Here is a 19,197-nt window from a genome sequence, read left to right as displayed (position 1 = left end):
GTGTTGCACTTTTTTAATACCCCATTGCAACCGGTGGGAGGCGTCGGGGAGGTCCGTCGGCGCGCTGTGTGTTATGGTACCGCGACTGGGTAGGCAGATGCCTCCAGGGCAGATCTGCCCTGGAATTTCAGGATTATAATCTGGATTGGAAACGGTTTGTGATCAGGTTTGTTAGGTGCGGGGCTCTGCTCCGGGCCAGTTGCTGGATTGGGAGTTGAGCTGGAGCCCCGCCAGTATCTTCCCGATGGGACTGGGAACACGTGGGAGGCTGTATCATTACTCATCGATCAGTAACTCATCGAAGGATGTGGCTGTGGCGTTCTGTCTATAGCCCATAGCCTACAGTAGCCCGGCAGTAAGGACTCGCGAGGAAGTTTGGGCCTGTCCACGAACCGTCGCCCGCCCCGGCTGCCGATTGGCCAAGCGCGGCGTGGCGTTCACTCTCGGCCCCATTGTGGGGCTCCCGGCTGCTGACGTCATGTTTTGGTCCCGCCCGACGCCTATTGTCCCAGATCTGGTCGAATCACTCCACTCGTGGGCGGGTCAGGGCAGTGCCGGGACTGGCGCGGTGAGCCCGCCTTCTCCGCCGCGGATTGGCCCGCGGCGGGACCGGTCGGTCGCGGTTGTGTCTGGGAAGGAGAGAAAATGGCGGCGGAGCCGAGCAAGACCGAAATCCAGACTCTTTTTAAGAGGCTTCGTGCAATTCCCACCAACAAGGTCCTGGAGCGGGAGGGCCACGGGTCCTAGCGCCGACGGAGAAGGCGTCTCTTGTCCCCTGGGGGCTGAGGGAGGGCAGGGACGGAAGTGGGAGGCTTTCTTGTGGTTTCAAGCGCCGGTCCTCGACTTGGGCCCTAATCGTTCACTTGTCTCCTCTTCCACTTAGGCCTGTTTCGATTGTGGTGCCAAGAGCCCTAGCTGGGCCAGCATCACGTATGGTGTATTTTTGTGTATCGACTGCTCCGGAGTGCATCGCTCGCTGGGTGTCCATCTTAGCTTTATCAGGTAGGTTCAGCGTGAGGGTGCTGTGCTTCCGCAGGGGCTGTTTAGTCAAGGAGGGCATGAGGACACCTCGACTTGGACCTTTCTGAATTCGGTGTTTGGGTGCTTCCTGGCGGGAGTTGTGGTAGGCTACTGGGGGGGGATCCGCCTCCGTGGCCTTCTCGCCTTAAAGTTTGTATGAAATACGTGATACTCAGCATCAGTTTGGGGAGAAGTTAGCTGAGTTGACCTTGTTCTTGGCGGATAAATTACCCCAGCAGGTCTCCAGTGCGACTCTGACCCACGCTTAGAGAAGAGCCAAGCCCCGTTCTTGCGATCCTGAGAAGTCGCCCTTCTCTTGGATCTCGTTTTCAGAAGTAATTAGTACCCTTTGGATTCCGAGAAAAGCAGTGACTTCAAATACAGGAAAGAGAGGAGGAAACGGGGCACTGACTGATGGTTTCCTGGACACCCACAGAAGCCTGAGGCCAAATGACAGGTGTAGGCTTGACAGGGAGGCGTGTTTTGGTGTCAGCGGGTAGGTGACACAGAGCCCTTGTGCACAGGTCCACAGAGTTGGATTCGAACTGGAGCTGGCTGCAGCTGAGGTGTATGCAGGTCGGCGGGAATGCCAATGCGGTAAAGCGCCCTTTACCTTCCTCCACCCCCATCGGGCCCGGGGACTTAACTTTAATACGATTTCATAGGAGTGAGTTTGTTTTCTCTGTTCAGAGAGTTCTCGGCTCTGTAACACCACCATACACTGCTTTCTAAAATCAGAAATTTGTCATAGCTTCTCTCAAAGAGGCTTAATTAAATACAAACTGAACTGGACAGATGCTCTTGGGGAAAGGCCAATGTAGTTGACTCCCCGGAGACACTGAGGTTTTGTGGGCTCCTGGAGGGAGGACAGATGGCTAGAGTGGGAATTATACTCTTTCCTCAGTCTCCTAGACTTCATTCCCTTGTCTCTGAGGCTGGGAGTTGCCATGGTGGTTTTTTTGTTTTGTTTTGTTTTTTTGAGGAATTTTGGAGGCGGGAAGAGTGAGATTGATTAATGAGTGAGAAGGTGTTGACTGAGGGAGCCCAACACCCTGGGTTCAATTCAGGAAACCCATATAAAGGTGGAAGGGGAAAACCAGCCCCACAGAGTTGTCCTTTGACCTCCACACACATGCTGTGGTACACACACAATAATAAAATAATAATAATAATAATAATAATAATAATAATAATAATAATAATAATAATAATAATAAAGTTTTGTCTTGGAAAGGAATTTTGGAAGACCTTCACCTTTATGAAAATATGTTGGTATTAACAGTGTGTCATCTTGTATAAATAATAACCCTACTGTGGAGTAAGTGTCTCCTTTAGAGTAAATACAGTTTTCTTTGATGAGAGTACTTGTACATACATGGTACAATTTCTTTGCTCTCTAGACTGCTTTTTTCCGCCAACACGGATGTATGGCCAATGATGCTAACACCAAATATAATAGCCGAGCCGCCCAGATGTACCGAGAGAAGATCCGGCAGTTAGGGAGTGCTGCTCTGGCTAGGCACGGCACTGATGTGAGTGTTTGGTTCCTGGGCTGGGGTGATGGGGTAGGAGGTGTGAACAGCCCTGACTTTCACAGTGTCTCCTCCCTCCCAGCTTTGGATAGACAACATGAACAGTGTTCCTAGTCACTCTCCAGAGAAGAAAGACTCTGATTTCTTCACAGAACATACTCAGGTGAGTCCCACAGGGATTTTACTTACAGGGCTGCAGCCTTTTGTGATGGTGACATACATTCTTCTGCTTAGGTATGATGTCTCAGAATGTCTGTGGCTCTGAGTAGGTGCTTACTGCCTGCTGGGCAGGCCCGGGAGTATTGTCCTCTCATTTATGGGTGTACAGTGGAATCCTCTTTAGAAGTGGATCCTGGTGGCAGAGGATAGTTTGAAAGCTCAGGAGGTCTCAGGGGCCCTAAATAACTGGTTTTTCCAAGAAAAGACAGAAGGTGGAGGCACTGAGGATGCTTCTCCTGTAGCCCCACCTGTAGGAAAGGTTTGGGCATTGAAGTTTCAGCTCACAGCTCAGCATCTCTGCTTGGTTATTTCTTTGATGTGGCCAAGTCACTTGACCCAGTAAAACCTCAGTTTCTAAAATGGAGACATAGCTACTTCACAGGACCTGTTGTATCTGTGAGCACCCTTGGTGTGCGGTCAGTGTGGAAGAGTTGTTAGTGTTCTGTTAGTTGTTAGGGGGATGGGCTCAGCTGTAAGTTGAAGATGCTATTTTCCTGCATTTTTCCCCCCATGGTGACTATGTTTGCTAATCGCCAGCCTTTTCTCATAGCTGGGAGCAGTGCCTCCTACCCACGGGTAGCTGTAGCTTCTTAGGAGGGCTCACTGGGACCTCTGTGATCTGGCTTCCTTTTTAGGCCCCTGCTTGGGATACAGCAGCCACTGAGCCTTCAGGGCCCCAGCAGCCAGCTCTACCTTCAGAGACACGTGAGTTCAGCCCAGATCCCAACCAAGTGCCTGGGCTTCAGCCCAGATCCCAACCAAGTGCCTGGGCTTGGAAAAACTCAGGTTTAAGAAGGGGACACTTGGCCAAAGACATAGGAGTTGGGAGCAGGTTTCCTTCTGTCCTCGGGTGGAATGGGATTCCCTTTAGTCCTTGGAGGAAGGGGTGGGCATCTATCTTATGGTGGCAAGCCGAGGAAAGCCAGTGACTTGTCTTATCATCTCCTTAATGTAACTCCTGTCATTGTCTCCACAGAACCTGAGCATGGCCCCAACACTGACCTGCTTGGAACCTCACCCCAAGCCTCTCTGGGTATGACAGCGGGCCAGTGTGGGCAGCCTGGGGAGACAGTAGGCCTCAAGTATTTGTTCCAGATCTCTGCTGCCTAGTCATGTGAACTGCGCACAGAAGACTGAGCCACTGCCCCACTTGGGTGGGAACTGGAACTGAAGCTCCGGCTGCCACACTGTCTTGAGAGCCTTTGAGCTGCGTGGCTGTCATTTTGAGTGTGGGGCAGGATCATGCCAAAGGGTGGGAGGCTGGGGTGGGAATGGGTCAGGTGGGCTGGCCTGTTTTGTCCCTTTCATAAGGTGGGGGATGGCTTTGAGCTGCTCATGGCTGGAGGCAATACTGCCCTTTCAAAGTTCAGCCTTTTCCCACTCTAGTGGCCTTCAGACTTAGCTAGGGTAAACAATCCCTTTACTGACTTTGGTTGGTTCTGTTGACTCTTGGGGGTTGGGGCAGGAAGCCAGAGGAGTGACTGTTCGGCTGACCTGGGAGAAGGCTGGCACAGCGTGGTTTTGAAGTGGACTCCTATAGGCCTCTGGGTTTGGGAGCTTTAGGAAGCTTCTGGGGTGGGCCCTTGTTAGCTACAAGTCTGTTTCTCCTCTAGCGTCCATGTATCTGTCAACTAAAGGGGCCTCTTCTACCAGAGGTAACCAGTGGTTTGGGAAGCCTGTCTCCTGCTTGCCAGCTCCCTGCCCTAGGAGCTGAGCTTGTTTGGCAGCTCCCCTACCTAACAGTTTTCACTTTGGCGTGGGTACTTTGTCTCTGGTGTACCTTTCTGGGCATCAGCAAGCTCCCCTAACCTTGTCTGCCTTTGGCTTGAACAGTCTTGGTGGAAAGTGGTGGTGGCAGTCTTGCCTTCCTGTCTGAAAGCAAGGTGTTTGATGTTCTCGCTGTGAAGCTGCATGGTGTGGACTGAGCCACGTTCTCTGACCTTCCTCTGTCCTAGCTCATGCCCACCCTCTTCTTCACACAGAACTGAAAAGCTCCATTATTGGCAAGAAGAAGTCAACAGCAGCCAAGAAAGGGGTAGGTGGGGAGAGGCCCTGCTGTAGGCTGGCTGGAAGCTGGCGTTGGGCCCCCCAGTTCTTCCCATGCACTGGCCAGCTGTATGACTGCAAAGGAACTGAGCTTGCCTGAACCTTGTCTAGGAAACGGATTTAAAGATGCTCATCTTGTCAGGCGTGGTGGTGCACGCCTTTAATCCCAGCACTCGGGAGGCAGAGGCAGGTGGATCGCTGTGAGTTTGAGGCCAGCCTGGTCTACAGCGTGAGTCTAGGATAGCCAAGGCTATATAGAGAAACCTGAAAAACAAACAAACAAAACCCAAAAAACATTTGAGTTGGGAGTTGGCTTACAGTTTTGGAAGTTCCAGAAGTTGATCCTAGTGGACTCAACCTTTTGGGTCTCAGAAAAAAAAAATAAATAAATAAAGATACTCATCTTAAGGGGACTCGAGGGCAGTAAGCAAGATCAAGCACATCTAGTACTTAGATTGCTTGGCACATAGCAGGCCCAGTCAGCATTAACTGCTGGCCTCATTCCTGAGCTGTGAGGGGGTTGTGCCTTATACCCAGCTCTAGTGAAACCATTGTTGTCTTAGCCATGCTGGTTGGGCCTTTAAGGAGTAGGACCCCCCCCCCCCATCATTGTGGGTGTGACTACAGTGACCATCCTGGGGAGGGAGCTGAGGAGACTGGCTGGCAAGACCCACATCACATGGTTTTCTCTTCAGCTGGGTGCCAAGAAAGGCCTGGGAGCTCAGAAGGTGAGCAACCAGAGCTTTACTGAGATTGAGCGGCAGGCCCAGGTGGCGGAGAAACTCCGAGAGCAGCAGGCAGCTGATGCCAAGAAGCAGGCAGAAGAGTCCATGTGCGTGCTTGCTGTGGTGCCCTTGGCTTGTGTGGGGCTGGTGGCAGGTGGCATGGATGGCAGCCTGAGTGTTCCTTCCCTCCAGGGTTGCCTCCATGCGTCTGGCCTATCAGGAACTCCAGCTTGATCGCAAGAAGGAGGAGAAAAAGCTCCAGAACCTTGAAGGAAAGAAGCGAGAGCAGGCTGAAAGGCTGGGCATGGGCTTGGTGTCCCGAAGGTGAGGCTGGGCCCTGGTGTGTCAGAAATGCCATTTTTTCCCCTCCTGGGAGCCAGAGCAGGCCCTACCCAGCAAGTCAGGCTCCCTTGCTTAGTCTTCCTCTGAGGCTGAAGAGCATGTTTTGTTGTGTTAGTTCTTCAGCGAGCAGGATCAGGGGCTGTTTCACTTCATGCTAGGATGGCAGTTCTCAGTGAGGCTGCTTTCTGACTGGATAGTTCTTTTCCCCAACACCTTCTGAGAACCTCAGGGCTTTATTCCTTCCTTAGTGTCTTGCCCGTTAAATGCCACATTTCAAATGCCTCAGGGTTGGGAAGTTTTTGTTTTGTTTTTGGGGTGCCCACCACTGCCTGTCTGGGAGTCCTCTGTTCCAGAACTACTAGGTTTGTGTTCCTGTGCTTTGTTTAACAAAACAGATCTGTTCTCTGAAGCATTTTGAGGTAATAGTTAGAGGTTTCAGTAATAGTGGTTTTGTTTCTTTTTTGTTTGTTTCTTTTCTTTTTCTTTCTTTTTTTTAAAGATGGTCTTACTCTGTAGTCCTGGCTGGCCTCAAACTCACAGAAATCCCTTTGCCTCTGCTTCGGAAACGATGGAATTAAAGATAGTAATAGATTTTTGATCTTTTAAAAATTAAAATATCTGGGGCCTGGGAATGTCAGTGAGTTGCTTGTGTTGCATACATGCAAAGAAGGTTCTCCCCCTCCCCCCCCACACACAGGGTCTCTCTATGTAGCCTTGGCTCTCCTGGACTCACTTTGTAGACCAGGCTGGCCTTGAACTCAGTGATCTGCCTGCCTCCCCTACACCCCCCAGGTGCTGGAATTAAAGGCGTACCACTATGCCCTGCTTGTTTTTGATTTTTTGACAGCCCTGGCTGGGCTGGATGTAGACCAGGCTGTACTATAATATTTAATACTATATAAAAATGGTGTGTCGGTGTAAGTCTGTAACCTCAGCACTTAGGCTGGAAGGTCAGAGGCTCAAGGCCATTTTTGGCTATAGAGCAAGTTTGAGGCTAGCCTGAGTTTAAAATGTACCTTGCAAGGCATGGTGGCTTACACCAGTAATCCCAGCACCCTGGAGACAGAATTGGTACGATCAGTTCAGAGTGGTCCTTGGCTACATAGGAATTCAAAGTCAGATTGGGCTCTGGGAGACCCTGTCTCAAGAGAAAGAAGAATTAAAAAGGAGTATTTTCTGGAGCCACTGACAAGGTCACAGCTGCAATTAGCCTGTGCAGTGGCTCCTCTTGTTAGGAGGCCTGGGCTTATTATCATGAGACATTCCTTGACATAATATCCTAGATAGGCGGTCGTGCGCCCTCTATACAGACGAGGAGCTGCCTCACAGCTGCAAACCAAGCAGCTGGCAAATATTGACCTTTTAGTTCTAAATTCAACTGTAGTTTTTGTTGTTGTTGTGTTGTTGTTTTGTTGTTGTTGTTGTTGTTTTTGACACAGGGTTTCTCTGTGTAGCTCTGATGTTCTGGAACTCACATTGTAGACCAGACTGGCCTCAAACTCAGAGTGATCCTCTGAGCGCTGGGATTAAAGGTGTGCTCCACACTGGGCTACTTGTTGCTTTTTTAAAAAGAACTAGCATATAATGTTTTATTATTACATTTCATTCTTCCTGTGTGTGGGTGTGTATGCCAGTGTGTGTGCTGCAGGTCAGAGGGCAGCTGCTGGAAGTCCTCTCCTTTCAGTCTGTGGGCCAGGGCTTAAACTCAGGCCCCCAGACTTGGCAGCAAATGCTTTTACCCCATTGAGCAGTCTTGCCAGCATTTACTAAATCTTTTAAATGACATTTTTATTTATTATTACTATTTTGTATTTATATATGTATGAGAGCCACATCTACTACGGCACACACGTGGAGATCAGAGAATGTCTTGTTGGAGGCATTTCTCCCCTTCCATGTCCTGGGGAATAAGCCCTGTTTTGGTTTTGGTTTAGTTTGGTTTCTTTATTGTTTGTTAGTTTGAGACAGGATCTCATTAGTCCTGCCTGGCCTGGTTTTGTTTTGTTTTGAACAGTCTTAAAAGGTTAGGCTGGCCTTAAGGTATCTACATAGCCAGAGATAACCTTGAGCTTTGCTTTTTTTTTTTTTAAAGATTTGTTTTTATTATTTCTACAGTATTCTGCCTCCATGTGTACCTACAAACCAGAAGAGGGCACCAGATCTCATTATAGATGGTTGTGAGCCACCATGTGGTTGCTGGGAATTGAACTCAGGACCTTTGGAAGAACAGACAGTGCTCTTAACCTCTGAGCCATCTCTCCAGCTCCTGAATTCCTGCTCTTAATGCCTTATCCTTTTGAGTATTGAGATCGCAATAGCATTTGTTTTTCGAGACAGGGTTTCTTTGTGTAGTCTTGGCTGTCTTGGACTCAACTTTGTAGACCAGGCTGGCCTTGAACTCACAGAGATCTGCCTGCCTCTGCCTCCCAAGTGCTGGGATTAAAGGTGTGTATCACCACCACCTGGCGTGTTTTCTTTCTTTCTTTATTTTATGGATATTGGTATTTTTCATGCATGTATGTCTGTGTACCATATTAGCACAGTGTTCATGGAGGTCAAAGAGCGCACGGGATCATCTGGGACTGGAGTTTGAGACAGTTGTGAGCTGCATGTGGTGCTAGGAATGGAGCATGTGGCCTCTGGGAAAGTAGCCAGCTCTCTAGCCCCTGTGGTTGGTTGGTGGTTTTCCTCCTCTTTCCTTTTTAACAGTGCAACAAAATCTGTTACTCAAATCTAGTCTACTTTATTTAAAATACAGTTAAAAAAATATTCACTCTTTGGGAAACTATATTTTTTAGTGAGTTTGTTTGAATGCAACAGATCCGTGCAGGAGTGAGTGAGGCATTGGCTGTCCTGCTGCCACGCTAGGGAGCACTGGCAGGTCTCAGTCTTGGTGCGTGTGCCAGACCCTGTCCTAGGAAATGCCCTTTCCCCCTTTTTTCTGAATTCTTCCTCTTCATTCCTTTCCTTTCTTTCTTTTCCTTTCTTTCTTTCTTTCTTCCTTTCTTTCTTTCTTTCTTTCTTTCTTTCTTTCTTTCTTTCTTTCTTCTTATTCTTCAAGTCAGGGTTTCTCTGCGTTATCTTAGCTGTCCTGGTCTCACATCAGTCTGCCTGCCTCTGCCTCCTGATTGCTGGGATTAAAGGCGTGTGCCACCACTGCCCGGCCTCCTCTTCTTTTTTAAGAGGTAGAATGATTAAGAACTCACTGTGAGCTCATGAGGATCACCAGGGTGTTTTTCATGGATGTCTGTCTCAGGATCCTGGGAAGGATATAGTCTGGGGTAATAAGGCTTCGAGTAGGGATGGAGATGGAACTGGGCTTGGTGACTCATGCCTGTAATCCCAACACTGGAAAAGCTGAGGGAAGAGGGTCTGGGTTACATAGCCAGTCTCCTGAGAGAATGCAAACCAAAAACCAAAAAGAGAAGGCTGGACACTGAGCACCTAGCATTTGGTGTATGTTATTAAGATGACAACCAATAGCCATGGTTCAGGGGAAACTGTTTGAGAGAGCAAAGCCAGTGTGTTAACATTTCTGAGTATGTTCCCAGGTCACCACACAGTACTCTGCCTAGACAGCCCCAGTGCAGTGCGTGGGTGGGGAGCCAGACCCATTATCCTGGCTGCTGCTCTTGGGCAATGAACAGTTGCTACTCATTACTGCCTTTGGACTGCTATGCTTTCTTCACAGCTCCATCTCCCACTCTGTGCTGTCAGAGATGCAGACAATTGAGCAGGAAACCCCGCTGAGTGCAAAATCTTCCCGTTCACAACTTGACTTGTTTGATGATGTTGGAACTTTTGCCTCTGGACCCCCAAAGTAAGGCTGTTGCTGGGGCAAAGGCTTGGCTGTTGTGTTCCTTCTCACGTTTCTGAGCCGCTCTGTTGTCTCCCTAGGTACAAGGATAACCCCTTTTCCTTGGGAGAAACTTTTGGTTCCCGCTGGGATTCAGATGCAGCCTGGGGTATGGACAGGGCAGAAGAGAAGGAACCCGAAGTGACCATCTCCAGCATCCGGCCTATTTCAGAAAGGTAGCATGGGCAGGCCAGTGAGTGCTGTCTGCAGAACATCCACCGCAGCTGAGGAAATGAAGTTCCTATGTTTTTAAATGTAATTTTAGCAAATGTGAATAGCCACAGGGAGCTTGTGACTGTTCATTAGACATCGCTGTGCCTATCACAGCCAGCCTGGGAGCTTTTTTAGCCTGGCGTCTATTTTATGGTGGGAGAGGCCTGATTTTGTTTCAGTTGTGATGTCTCTTCCAAAGGCTATATACCTTTAGTGTTCATGCTTTGATTGACTGCAGTATTAGGGATTAAACCCATGTTTTCACCTGGTAGACTCCTTACTTTTTTTTTTTGGTTTTTTGAGACAGGGTTTCTCTGTAGCCTTGCCTGGACTCACTTTGTAGACCAGGCTGGCTGTGAACTTGCAGCGATCTGCTTACCTCTGCCTCCCAAAGTGCTGGGATTAAAGGTGTGCGCCACCACCACCCGGCTGACTCCTTACTTTTTTTTGTTTTGTTTTGTTTTGTTTTGTTTTTTTGGTCTTTTGAGACAGGGTTTCTCTGTGTATCCTTGGCTGTCCTGAACTCGCTTTGTAGACCAGGCTGGCCTCGAACTCACAGTGATCCGCCTGCCGAGTGCTGGGATTAAAGGCGTGCACCACCACGCCCGGCCTCCTTACTTTTTTAAAGACCTTATTCCATCGTATTGTGAACCATGTTTGTTGTCAGGTTACCATAGGTTACCCATTTATAAAAAGGATGTAAGTAATAGCTTCACTGGATTGTCAGAAGGAGTGTAGTAAGACCGCTGCCTGGAGCCTGCGCATCAGCAGCGAGTGGCCTGCCCCTTTGTCCACATTAGCATGGGTCTGAGAGTGATCATGGCTGATAGCCATGGCAGGAGAGTGGGTGTGAGCCAGGCAAACAGACGTGGTCACTTTAGATTCTGAGTAGGACAAGGACGGCAGCAGTGACAGTGGGACCTTCTGTACCTTAGTGAGACCACATTGCTGTGGAGCCTAAGCCCTCCAAGTCATACTTCCACTCCATCTAACGGAGTAATTGAGGCTCGTTGTGCCTTGACTTGAGTGAAAAAAGGGGAGAGGACCTCCTGGTGTTCTTTTGGAGGGTACTCATTAGAGGGAGAGGTTCTTGAATGTCAGAGTCAGAGGACAGACATGGTCAGCTATGGCCAGAACGCCATGGGCGCAGTTTTGGGTCTCTGAACTCTGCTTCCCCGGGTGGTAATGGGAAGGCACAGAGATGTTCTGCACTGGCCCACAGAACCACAAGTCGGAGGGAAGTGGAGAGCCGGAGCTCAGGTCTGGAGTCCAGTGAAGCGCGTCAGAAGTTCGCAGGAGCCAAGGCCATCTCATCTGACATGTTCTTTGGTCGAGAGGTGGATTCTGAGGTTAGTGAAGTTGTCTGCTTGGCAGCAGCAGATAGAAGCCTGAGATCCCTGCCTATCCCTGGGTTTTAGCAGGAGGGTGGTTTAGCGTAAGGCAATTCTATCACTGGCCAAAAGATTCCCCAGACTTTGCCTTTTCTCCAACACAGTATGAAGCCCGATCTCGGTTACAGCAGCTCTCGGGCAGCAGTGCCATCAGCTCTTCAGACCTTTTTGGAGACATGGATGGAGCTCACGGAGGAGGTAGGCCCCAGTGTTGTCGCAGGCACCACGTGAGCACAGCTGCAGTGCCCTGCTGCTGGCAAGGGCTTCTTGTGGAGCTCTTCATCACCCTTGCCTTATTCTTACAGGAACTGTGTCTCTGGGAAATGTAATTCCTACAGCTGACATTGCCCAGTTTAAGCAGGGTGTCAAGTCTGTGGCTGGCAAGATGGCTGTGCTGGCCAATGGTGTGATGAATTCTTTACAGGTGAGGCTGTGCTGCTGGGCCTGGGAAGAAGTGTAAGGAGTGATGCTTGCAGGTTTGCCCTCTACTGACCGTCTCCAGACACTGCTGAGTAGCCACAGGCAGCTCTTAGAGAGCACTTGTTCTTGGCAGGACGGTTACTTTCCATCCCTATATGTGAACTGAGCTTCTCCCCAAGGTGATAGTGTGTCTGCACTGATTTGGCTAAGCTTGGTACCTCTGCTGCTCTTTCTCTTCCCTCCCAGGTTCTGTTGGCTCTGACAGGACTTCCCTTTTCACTAGTACCAGGTGGCTTTCACTCCAGCTTCCATTACATACTCCCTACATGGGGTCCCAGCCCTGGGGAGGCATTGTGTATCCTGGAAAGCTGCTGCAGATTAGAGACTCTGACTTTGTGTTTTTCCTCCCCACTCAGGATCGCTACGGTTCCTACTGATCCAGGCTCCATGGCTCAGGCCTGTGGTGGTGACAGCAAGAACCCTGATTCCCAGGCCAGGGTGCCTGCTGTGGATCTGGGGATTTGTGGACTTTGTGTGTGGTGTGTGAGTTGGGTGGCTGTGGAGGACCCTGGCGAGGGGAATGGCCAGCATCAGCCCTTGTCCTTTGCCTGTGCTTTCAGTCCTTGACCTCACCCTTCACACGCTGCCCTCCACGCTAGTGTTCTTCCTTCCAGTCCTGTCCCAAAGCTGCTGCTACTTGGCCTGCTGCCCTGGGAGTGAGGGAGGAGTTCAGTCAGGAGGGCTTTATGGGTCTAGTTCTTCCCCAAGTAGGGAAGGCGTAAAGCATTTGTGGGCTCTAGGATCTTTTTAGGTGGTCTGGGGGCTTGGACCTCTGTCTTCTGGCGATGGGAGGCCAAGCAACAGTTGTACTGGCTCAGCCCTCAGGGAGAATTTCTGGACTTGCCACTACTGTTCCTGTCAGTGGCCTCTTCTAGGTTCTAGGGGAGGATGGGTTAGGAAAAGGACCCTGGTGACTCACTAAGGGCTAGAACTTTTGCTTGGCACCTAAAGGGGTTCTTTGGGATCAGCCTGGAGGCCTGAGCAATCTTTGTTACTGCTGTCCCTTGGAGGCTGACTTCTGCCTAGGTGTCTGAGAGCCCTTACCTACCATTACTGTGGTCACAGCACCGTGCCCTGTCTGTCCTTGAGAATCTCTCCTTTTGTGTCCTGCTCGGCACCCATGTGTGTGTCCTACCTGGATGCTGTGAACCTGCTATTGGCTGAGGAAACTGAGACTGAGAGAAGCCCCTGGAGCTCAGCTTTTGTCCTCTGCATCATTCTGGGTTTAGGGGTCCTGGACAGCACCCCATCAGTGAGAGCTTGAGTACCTCAGCTGAAGGCCCCATACACTGGCAGCTGGGCCACGCACTGTGTCATCCTTGGTGCCATCTCACCCTGCCGTCCTGGCAGTCTGGGCCCAACCCCTACCTGTGGATTGCAGGTTGGGCTCCCAAACAACACAAACCACTCTTCCCTCATCTCTCCCCAGAGGGACATGACTTTCTTTCAGCACTGTTTGTATTGAAACAAAGTGGTGTCAAAATAAAGCCCCCACGGGGCCCTGTGGGTCAGTGTCTTCTCCATCCTGCCTCCCTGCCCAGTATGGCCCTCGCTCACTCTCTGGGCTCCCACCGATATGGGTTGGGCGTTGGTGCCAAAGCTGAGGGCACTCTCTCCGGGGCCTCCAGCTTGTCTCTTCTCTGAAAGCCAAAGGCCCCTGGCTCCTCGCCCCTGTGCTGCCGCGGGGTCCGGTACAGGCTCGACCTCACCACCCTGTTGCACGTGGAGGAAAGAGGTGGTGTTAGTTTGTCTGCAACCTCAGTGGTTCTGCCCTCATCACAGGAGGCAGCGTGGGACCTGCTTCTCAATGGAGCTCTGTCCTGGTTTATGTTTGAGACTGTCTGTCTCTATAACCCAGACTGGCCTTGAACTTGTAATCCTCGTCTTGGCCTTGGTACTGGAATGACAGGCAGGTACTAAAATGCCTGGTCTGAAGAGGCATTTTAAAGATTCCTTCTTAAATGATCCTTTTATATTTTGGAAGAGTTAGAGGTGCTGTGTATAAACCCGCTTCCTTACAGGCCACTACCCTTGGCACTCGTCAGCACTGTACAGCTCTAAGCCACTCTGGGAAATGGAGAATTAGAAAGGACAGGTTCAGGGACCCATGGAGTTCAAGCCAGTGAGTCCCAGTGCTTGCCTGAAGTACAGATTTCTGTTTCTAACCCCAAGTTGGTATAGTAGGATTCCAGCTTGGTAATTGGCACTGTCCCAGTTTCCCTGTGGCTCTGGTACACACTAGGATTTGAGAAACCTTTCTGGGCCTCACTCAGATGCCTGGAGGTAGGCTTTGGCACCGTGGGGCTTTTTGGAAGCCACTTGTAATCATCCATTGGTGGGCTTTGGCAGGGAAGAATGCACAGAAGTTATGTGTCCAGTAAGGGGTGATATTGGCCTTACTTGGGTAGGCAGCCTGCTCTGCCATCACTCCTGAATTGTATTTAGCAGCAGTGAAATATCTCAGTCAAGAAAGATGACTACCTCTCTTAACCTGTTCCAGTCCTTGCTCCAAAACCTTAGGCCTGCTTTGTGCATATGATGCGCACTACTGCCCTAACCTGGGAGCTGGTCGTCACAAACGTTAAATGAAACCCTGGGAAAGGCTGTGCAGCTCTAGTTCTTGTGGCCCGGTAACACAGGTGGAGCGAACCTGACAACACTCAGATGTTTCTGAAGGCCATCGTCAGTACACCTCTGTTTTGAATGGCTGTCCTCATCTGCAGGAGGCCAGGTCCTCTGTCAGCCGAAGCAGGTCTCCTTGCCGGAATGGCCCCCTGGCTTCACCTCCCATCCAGTCAGAAAAACACCCAAGTCACACTTCCCGTTTCCCTTCCCTTAGCCTACAACTCATTGCTTACCAGACACAAGGGGCTTTATTCATTTCACAGAGTTGACTATTTGATATAATCTTGAAGCAGGTTTGGAAAGTGAAGTTCTTGCCCATCCTCCCTCTTATTCCAGCGTATCATGTCTTCCCCACACATGCTCTCAGAAATCACCCTTGACGATGAAGACCCTCCATTGTTAATCTATGTTCCCCTTACAGGAGCAGTTGTGAAAACTGACCCTTACTAGGCTGATCGTGGGCTGGCTGAGAAGACACTACTTAAGCATAAGCAGCACTGCCAACAAAAGGCCGATACCCTTCCCTGTGATGAGGTAGCTTAGGGCCCAACAGGTCAAAAGCTGAGAGCATGAGTTAAGGGATTTGGGGATCACTGAACTGGCTGGTCTTACTAGGGCTGCTATTCACCCTTCTCTCCAGCAGAGGGTGGCACAGTCATGCTGGAGGAGGCTGGTGAGGGCCGCAGAAGCAGGGTGAGCATGGTACAAGCCATAGATGGGACCCTTCAGATTCAAGTCTCAGACTCATCTGTCTCTTCGGTGGAGCCATCGCTCTCTGCATCCAATTTGCGGGAGCGATGGAGGGGTTTCAATGGGGAACCAACACGGGGAGGGGCTCTGGAAGGCAGGCAGCTGGCCTCAGAAGTGGCAGTGATGGAATTGACCAGGCCTGGGACCTGGACCAGCCTGAAGAAGGAAAGAAGCCCAGAGGGTGATGTGATGAGTCTCCAACTCAGAGATCAGGACCTCTACACTTACACTTGCACTTGAGCAGACCCCCAAGCCTTTCCCTGACCAGTATGAGGTGTTAAAAATAAGTGCTGTGTCACCTACAGTGGAGCACAGCCATATCTGACAGATTTGGCTTCCACAAGAACGTAGCATCTTCCCACTTAACACTTACAGCCGTTCCAGCTCCACATCCATAGCTGGGTCATGCATCAGGTCTCCTTTGTCAGGCAAAGCTCCTGCAAGACAGGGATTTGGGGTGAAGGCATAAAACATGAGGACCCTTTGGCCAGGCAGCAGATACTTCTGCCCCTTGCCTTCATGGCTGACAACAATAAAGTTAGTTTATGTGGAACAGGAACTCTTGGGTGTCACTTTATAAACTTAGTCTCACAATTTTCCCTTCCCTGCTTGGGACAAGAGTGACAAGCTAAGGGGCTGGAGAGATGGCTCAGCAGTTAAGAGCACTGTCTACTCTTCCAGAGTTCAATTCCTAGCAACCATATGGTGGCTCACACCACCTATAATGTGATCTGATGCCCTCTTCCAGCCTGCAGGCAGAACACTATACATAATTATATATATAAAAAAAGCGACAGCTAAGGAGATAATCCCCAAATGGATGGTCAGTCCCCTTCCAAGACTGGATATAGTTTGTGAGCAGCACAGGATGTTAGTTCTTGAGACCCTTGAAAGATTATGGCCTAAGCTAACACCAAAGGGTAGAAAAGGGCCGATTATATGTCCCCAAGTCAGGGGATCTGTGAAGACATGTTAAAATTGCTGCTGCTGGTGAGGAAGAAAGCAGTCCCATCCTGAGGTCAGGTATTAACATGCCCGATTGGCTTCCTAATCATGAGGGCACAGGTTGCTGATACTATTGGGAAGTGTGTATGAAGAGTCTTAGGTGCGTCCCCACTTTAATTTTCTCTTTGGTCTTTTTTTCAGATTAGTTGGATTTTTTCCTAGCTGAGAGGGTGGGGCACCCAAAACAAAACAAAAACCTTCCATAATGGGTAGAAAAGTGGGACTGAACTTTGCAGATAGATAGGAAGACCATCACCAGTAAAATGTTGAGGGAACAGGGCTTAGTGGTAATTTAGTCCCTAGGCTGGACAGTCAGTGGTACTGGGCTTCAGAGACTCAGAAGAATCCAGCACCGTTGCAGTTCTGACTCTACCGTCAGGCAATGCCCCATACCATTTTGAGGGGTGTCTTGGGGACAGAGGGATCTCTTCCACAAACTGTTCAACCAGGCTATTTCCAAGTTCCTATTTCTAACACGTGCCTGTTCCACAATTAATTAGCACCTAGAGAAAGTTGTATAAAGTTTTTTATTCCCTTCAGATGGTTCTTTTTCTCTTCTTTTTTCTTTTGAAACAGGATTTCTTGCTGTAGCCTTGGCTATCTTGGAACTCTGTAGACCGGGCTGGCCTCATAGAGATCCACCTACCTCTGCCTCTTGAGTGCAGGGATTAAAGGTGTGCCCCACCACTGCCCGGCTTTGAAGGTTCTTTTTGAAGAGCAGAGAGGTTAGTGCAGGCTGTGGTCATTGCTAATTAGTTTTTTCTTTTCCTCCTAGCAGCAGTCACTGAAAGAAAAGTGGTCAGTTCCTCGGATTGCAAAAGAACACCTAGAGTTCCCACTGACTCCTGAATCTGATTCCCAGTTGTCCTGCTTTCTAGCCCTAGTCCCCCTGGTGTCCTTGGCTATGAATCTAACTTGGTTGATTCATAACTTGGTATACAAAGTGAGTCCAAGACAGCCAAGGCTACACAGTGAACCTTGTCTCATAAACAAAACACAACAAACCCAAAACCAACAACAACAAAAAACTCGGGCTTCTGGTTATTTAGCTGGCCTGTCTCCTCTACAACTCTGGCAGATGTGTGTATATAGAAATAAGCAAAAAGGTTCCAGCCCAGCTTCTGGCCCACTGCGTTGGGCATTTAACAAATGTTATTTGCTCTTCCCTTGATCCTATTCCCTCCACTAGTACAGGGGGGAGGAATTCCTTGGGTCTTTTTGAGACTCAGGAACCTGCATCTAATCACATAAGGAGATCCTCCTGAGCAAAGACACAAATAGTAAATTCTTTTTTTTTTTTTAAGATTTATTTATTTATTATTATGTGTACAATGTTCTGTTTGTGTGAACACCTGCAGGTCAGTGGAGGCCATCAGATCACATTATAGATGGTTGTGAGCCACCATATGGTTGCTGGGAATTGAACTTAGGATCTCTGGAAGAGCAGTCAGTGCTCTTAACCGCTGAGCAATCTCTCCAGCCCACAAATAGTAAATTCTTAAAAGTAGCCAAGCCAGGTGGTGGTGGTGCATACCTTTAATCCCAGCAGGGGCAGGTAGATCTTTGAGTTTGAGGCCAGCCTGGCCTACAAAATGAGTTCTAGGACAGCCAGGTTACACAGAGAAATCCTGTCTCAAAACAAAACAAAACCAGCTGGGCGTAGTGGCGCATGCCTTTAATCCTAGCACTCAGGAGGCAAAGGCAGGTGGATCGCTGCGAGTTCAAGGCCAGCCTGGTCTACAAAGTGAGTCCAAAACAGCCAAGGCTACACAGTGAAACCTTGTCTCATAAACAAAACACAACAAACCCAAAATCACCACCACCAACAAACTCTCAGCAGGATCTGGGTTTAGTGGCGCACACCTTTAGTCCCAGCACTTGGGAGGCAGAGGCAGGCAGTTCAAGGCCAGCCTGGCCTACTAAGTACATTCCAGGCTACAAAAAACTATAGTATGGTGAGACCCTGTCTCAAAACAGCAAAAATCAACAAACTTCCAGCAAGAGTGACCTGCTGGTTCTTCTCTGGGAGAGGAGTGGTTGTGCACAAGGGGAGCAGAGCGCTGGGTGGAGGAGGCTGGCCATGGAGAATACGACGACAGGCAGCACAACTGCCACCTCTTCTTTCATCTTTCAAATTAGATTTCTTTCTCCTCTCTCTCTCTCTCTCTCTCTCTCTCTCTCTCTCTCTCTCTCTCTCTCTTTTTTTTCTCCAGCTGGGGAAAAATTTAAAAACACCTCCCAGACACACCTTTGCCCTGCTTCTAAATGGGATCCAGGTTGCTTTGATATATAATCTCCAGAGCCACTGGGTAAATAGCCCTGTGTCTGCCCAACCTTCAGGCCACTCCCTAGAACAGAGCCAGGGATTCTCTAGGGAGGGGCTGGGCAGGCCTATGCCAGGGAGCAGAGCAGCAGCTCATTCATGTTGGGGCAGGGCAGAGGGCTGTCAGTCACATGGGAATGTCAGGGACTTCTTAGGCACAGGCAGTTTTGGGTTATGCACACTGCAGTTTCTAGGTGGGAGAATCAGTATCCTCTTACCCTGTAGGGCCATGTCTGCTAACAGGCCAGCTGTTACCTGTGTTGATGGGAGGGGCGCAGGTGCTCTCTGCTTACCCAGGGCTTGGTTGATTCCATGATGCTTTGAGAGGGCCACAAGGAATCCGTAGAAAGTCAGCCTCTGGACATTGCTCAGGATCTCTTTGACAAGTGCTGGGGGTGGGCAGCTAGAAGGGAGAGTAGAGAGGCCAGAGTGAAGTGTAGGTGCTTATCCTTTGATCTACACCTCCAGGACACTCAAGGCTGGGAGACTATGGCAGAAGCAGGGTCAGACTGCAAACACAGGAGCGGAGAAGCTTGCGTCTGTCTAATTGGTGGGGTCGGAGGTGGGATATGCTTTGCCACATCCCCAGCCCTTAACTAACACTTTTACAGGCAAGGTGACAGCTTGTTTGGAGGCAATGTTCCTCCGGGGCCTTTGTGCCACACAGGAG

At 49.7% G+C, this 19,197-nt stretch overlaps 2 protein-coding genes across 5 annotated transcripts in view; one reads left to right on the top strand and one right to left on the bottom strand.

The window, feature by feature from the left end:
* Window positions 1-541: 541 nt before the first annotated feature.
* On the top strand, window positions 542-13,347 carry ARFGAP2 (ARF GTPase activating protein 2). 3 transcript variants are annotated; one of them, XM_084776702.1, is made up of 17 exons: window positions 542-717; window positions 884-1,002; window positions 1,545-1,617; window positions 2,421-2,552; window positions 2,635-2,715; window positions 3,407-3,476; window positions 3,748-3,804; window positions 4,385-4,426; window positions 4,754-4,806; window positions 5,513-5,649; window positions 5,735-5,866; window positions 9,576-9,704; window positions 9,782-9,916; window positions 11,176-11,302; window positions 11,449-11,542; window positions 11,650-11,768; window positions 12,181-13,347. In XM_084776702.1, exons 1-17 carry the CDS (start codon window positions 646-648, stop codon window positions 12,199-12,201), a joined length of 1,593 nt encoding a protein of 530 aa, XP_084632828.1. In that variant the 5' UTR covers window positions 542-645; the 3' UTR covers window positions 12,202-13,347. The 3 variants fall into 3 exon arrangements, with proteins under 3 accessions (XP_084632828.1, XP_084632827.1, XP_084632826.1); XM_084776701.1 differs by lacking the exon at window positions 4,385-4,426 and having other exon boundaries at window positions 543-717; window positions 4,727-4,806; XM_084776700.1 differs by lacking the exon at window positions 4,385-4,426 and having other exon boundaries at window positions 544-717.
* CSTPP1 (centriolar satellite-associated tubulin polyglutamylase complex regulator 1) overlaps window positions 13,265-19,197 on the bottom strand; it is a 160,090-nt gene continuing 154,157 nt past the window's right edge. Inside the window, exons 7-9 of one of the 2 annotated variants that reach the window (XM_084776716.1) lie at window positions 18,821-18,930; window positions 15,573-15,636; window positions 13,265-13,537 (exon numbers count right to left, since the gene is read on the bottom strand). In XM_084776716.1, the coding sequence (XP_084632842.1) occupies window positions 13,378-13,537; window positions 15,573-15,636; window positions 18,821-18,930 (334 nt within the window). In that variant the 3' untranslated portion in view covers window positions 13,265-13,377. Of the gene's footprint in view, window positions 13,538-14,678; window positions 15,356-15,572; window positions 15,637-18,820; window positions 18,931-19,197 lie in introns of those variants that run through there. The other variant, XM_084776715.1, reaches the window with a different exon arrangement.

This window comes from Acomys minous, assembly GCF_964271855.1.
Source record: "Acomys minous genome assembly, chromosome: 3".
In the NCBI taxonomy this organism is placed as follows: domain Eukaryota; kingdom Metazoa; phylum Chordata; class Mammalia; order Rodentia; family Muridae; genus Acomys; species Acomys minous.
This window is presented reverse-complemented; position numbering and strand designations above follow the sequence as displayed.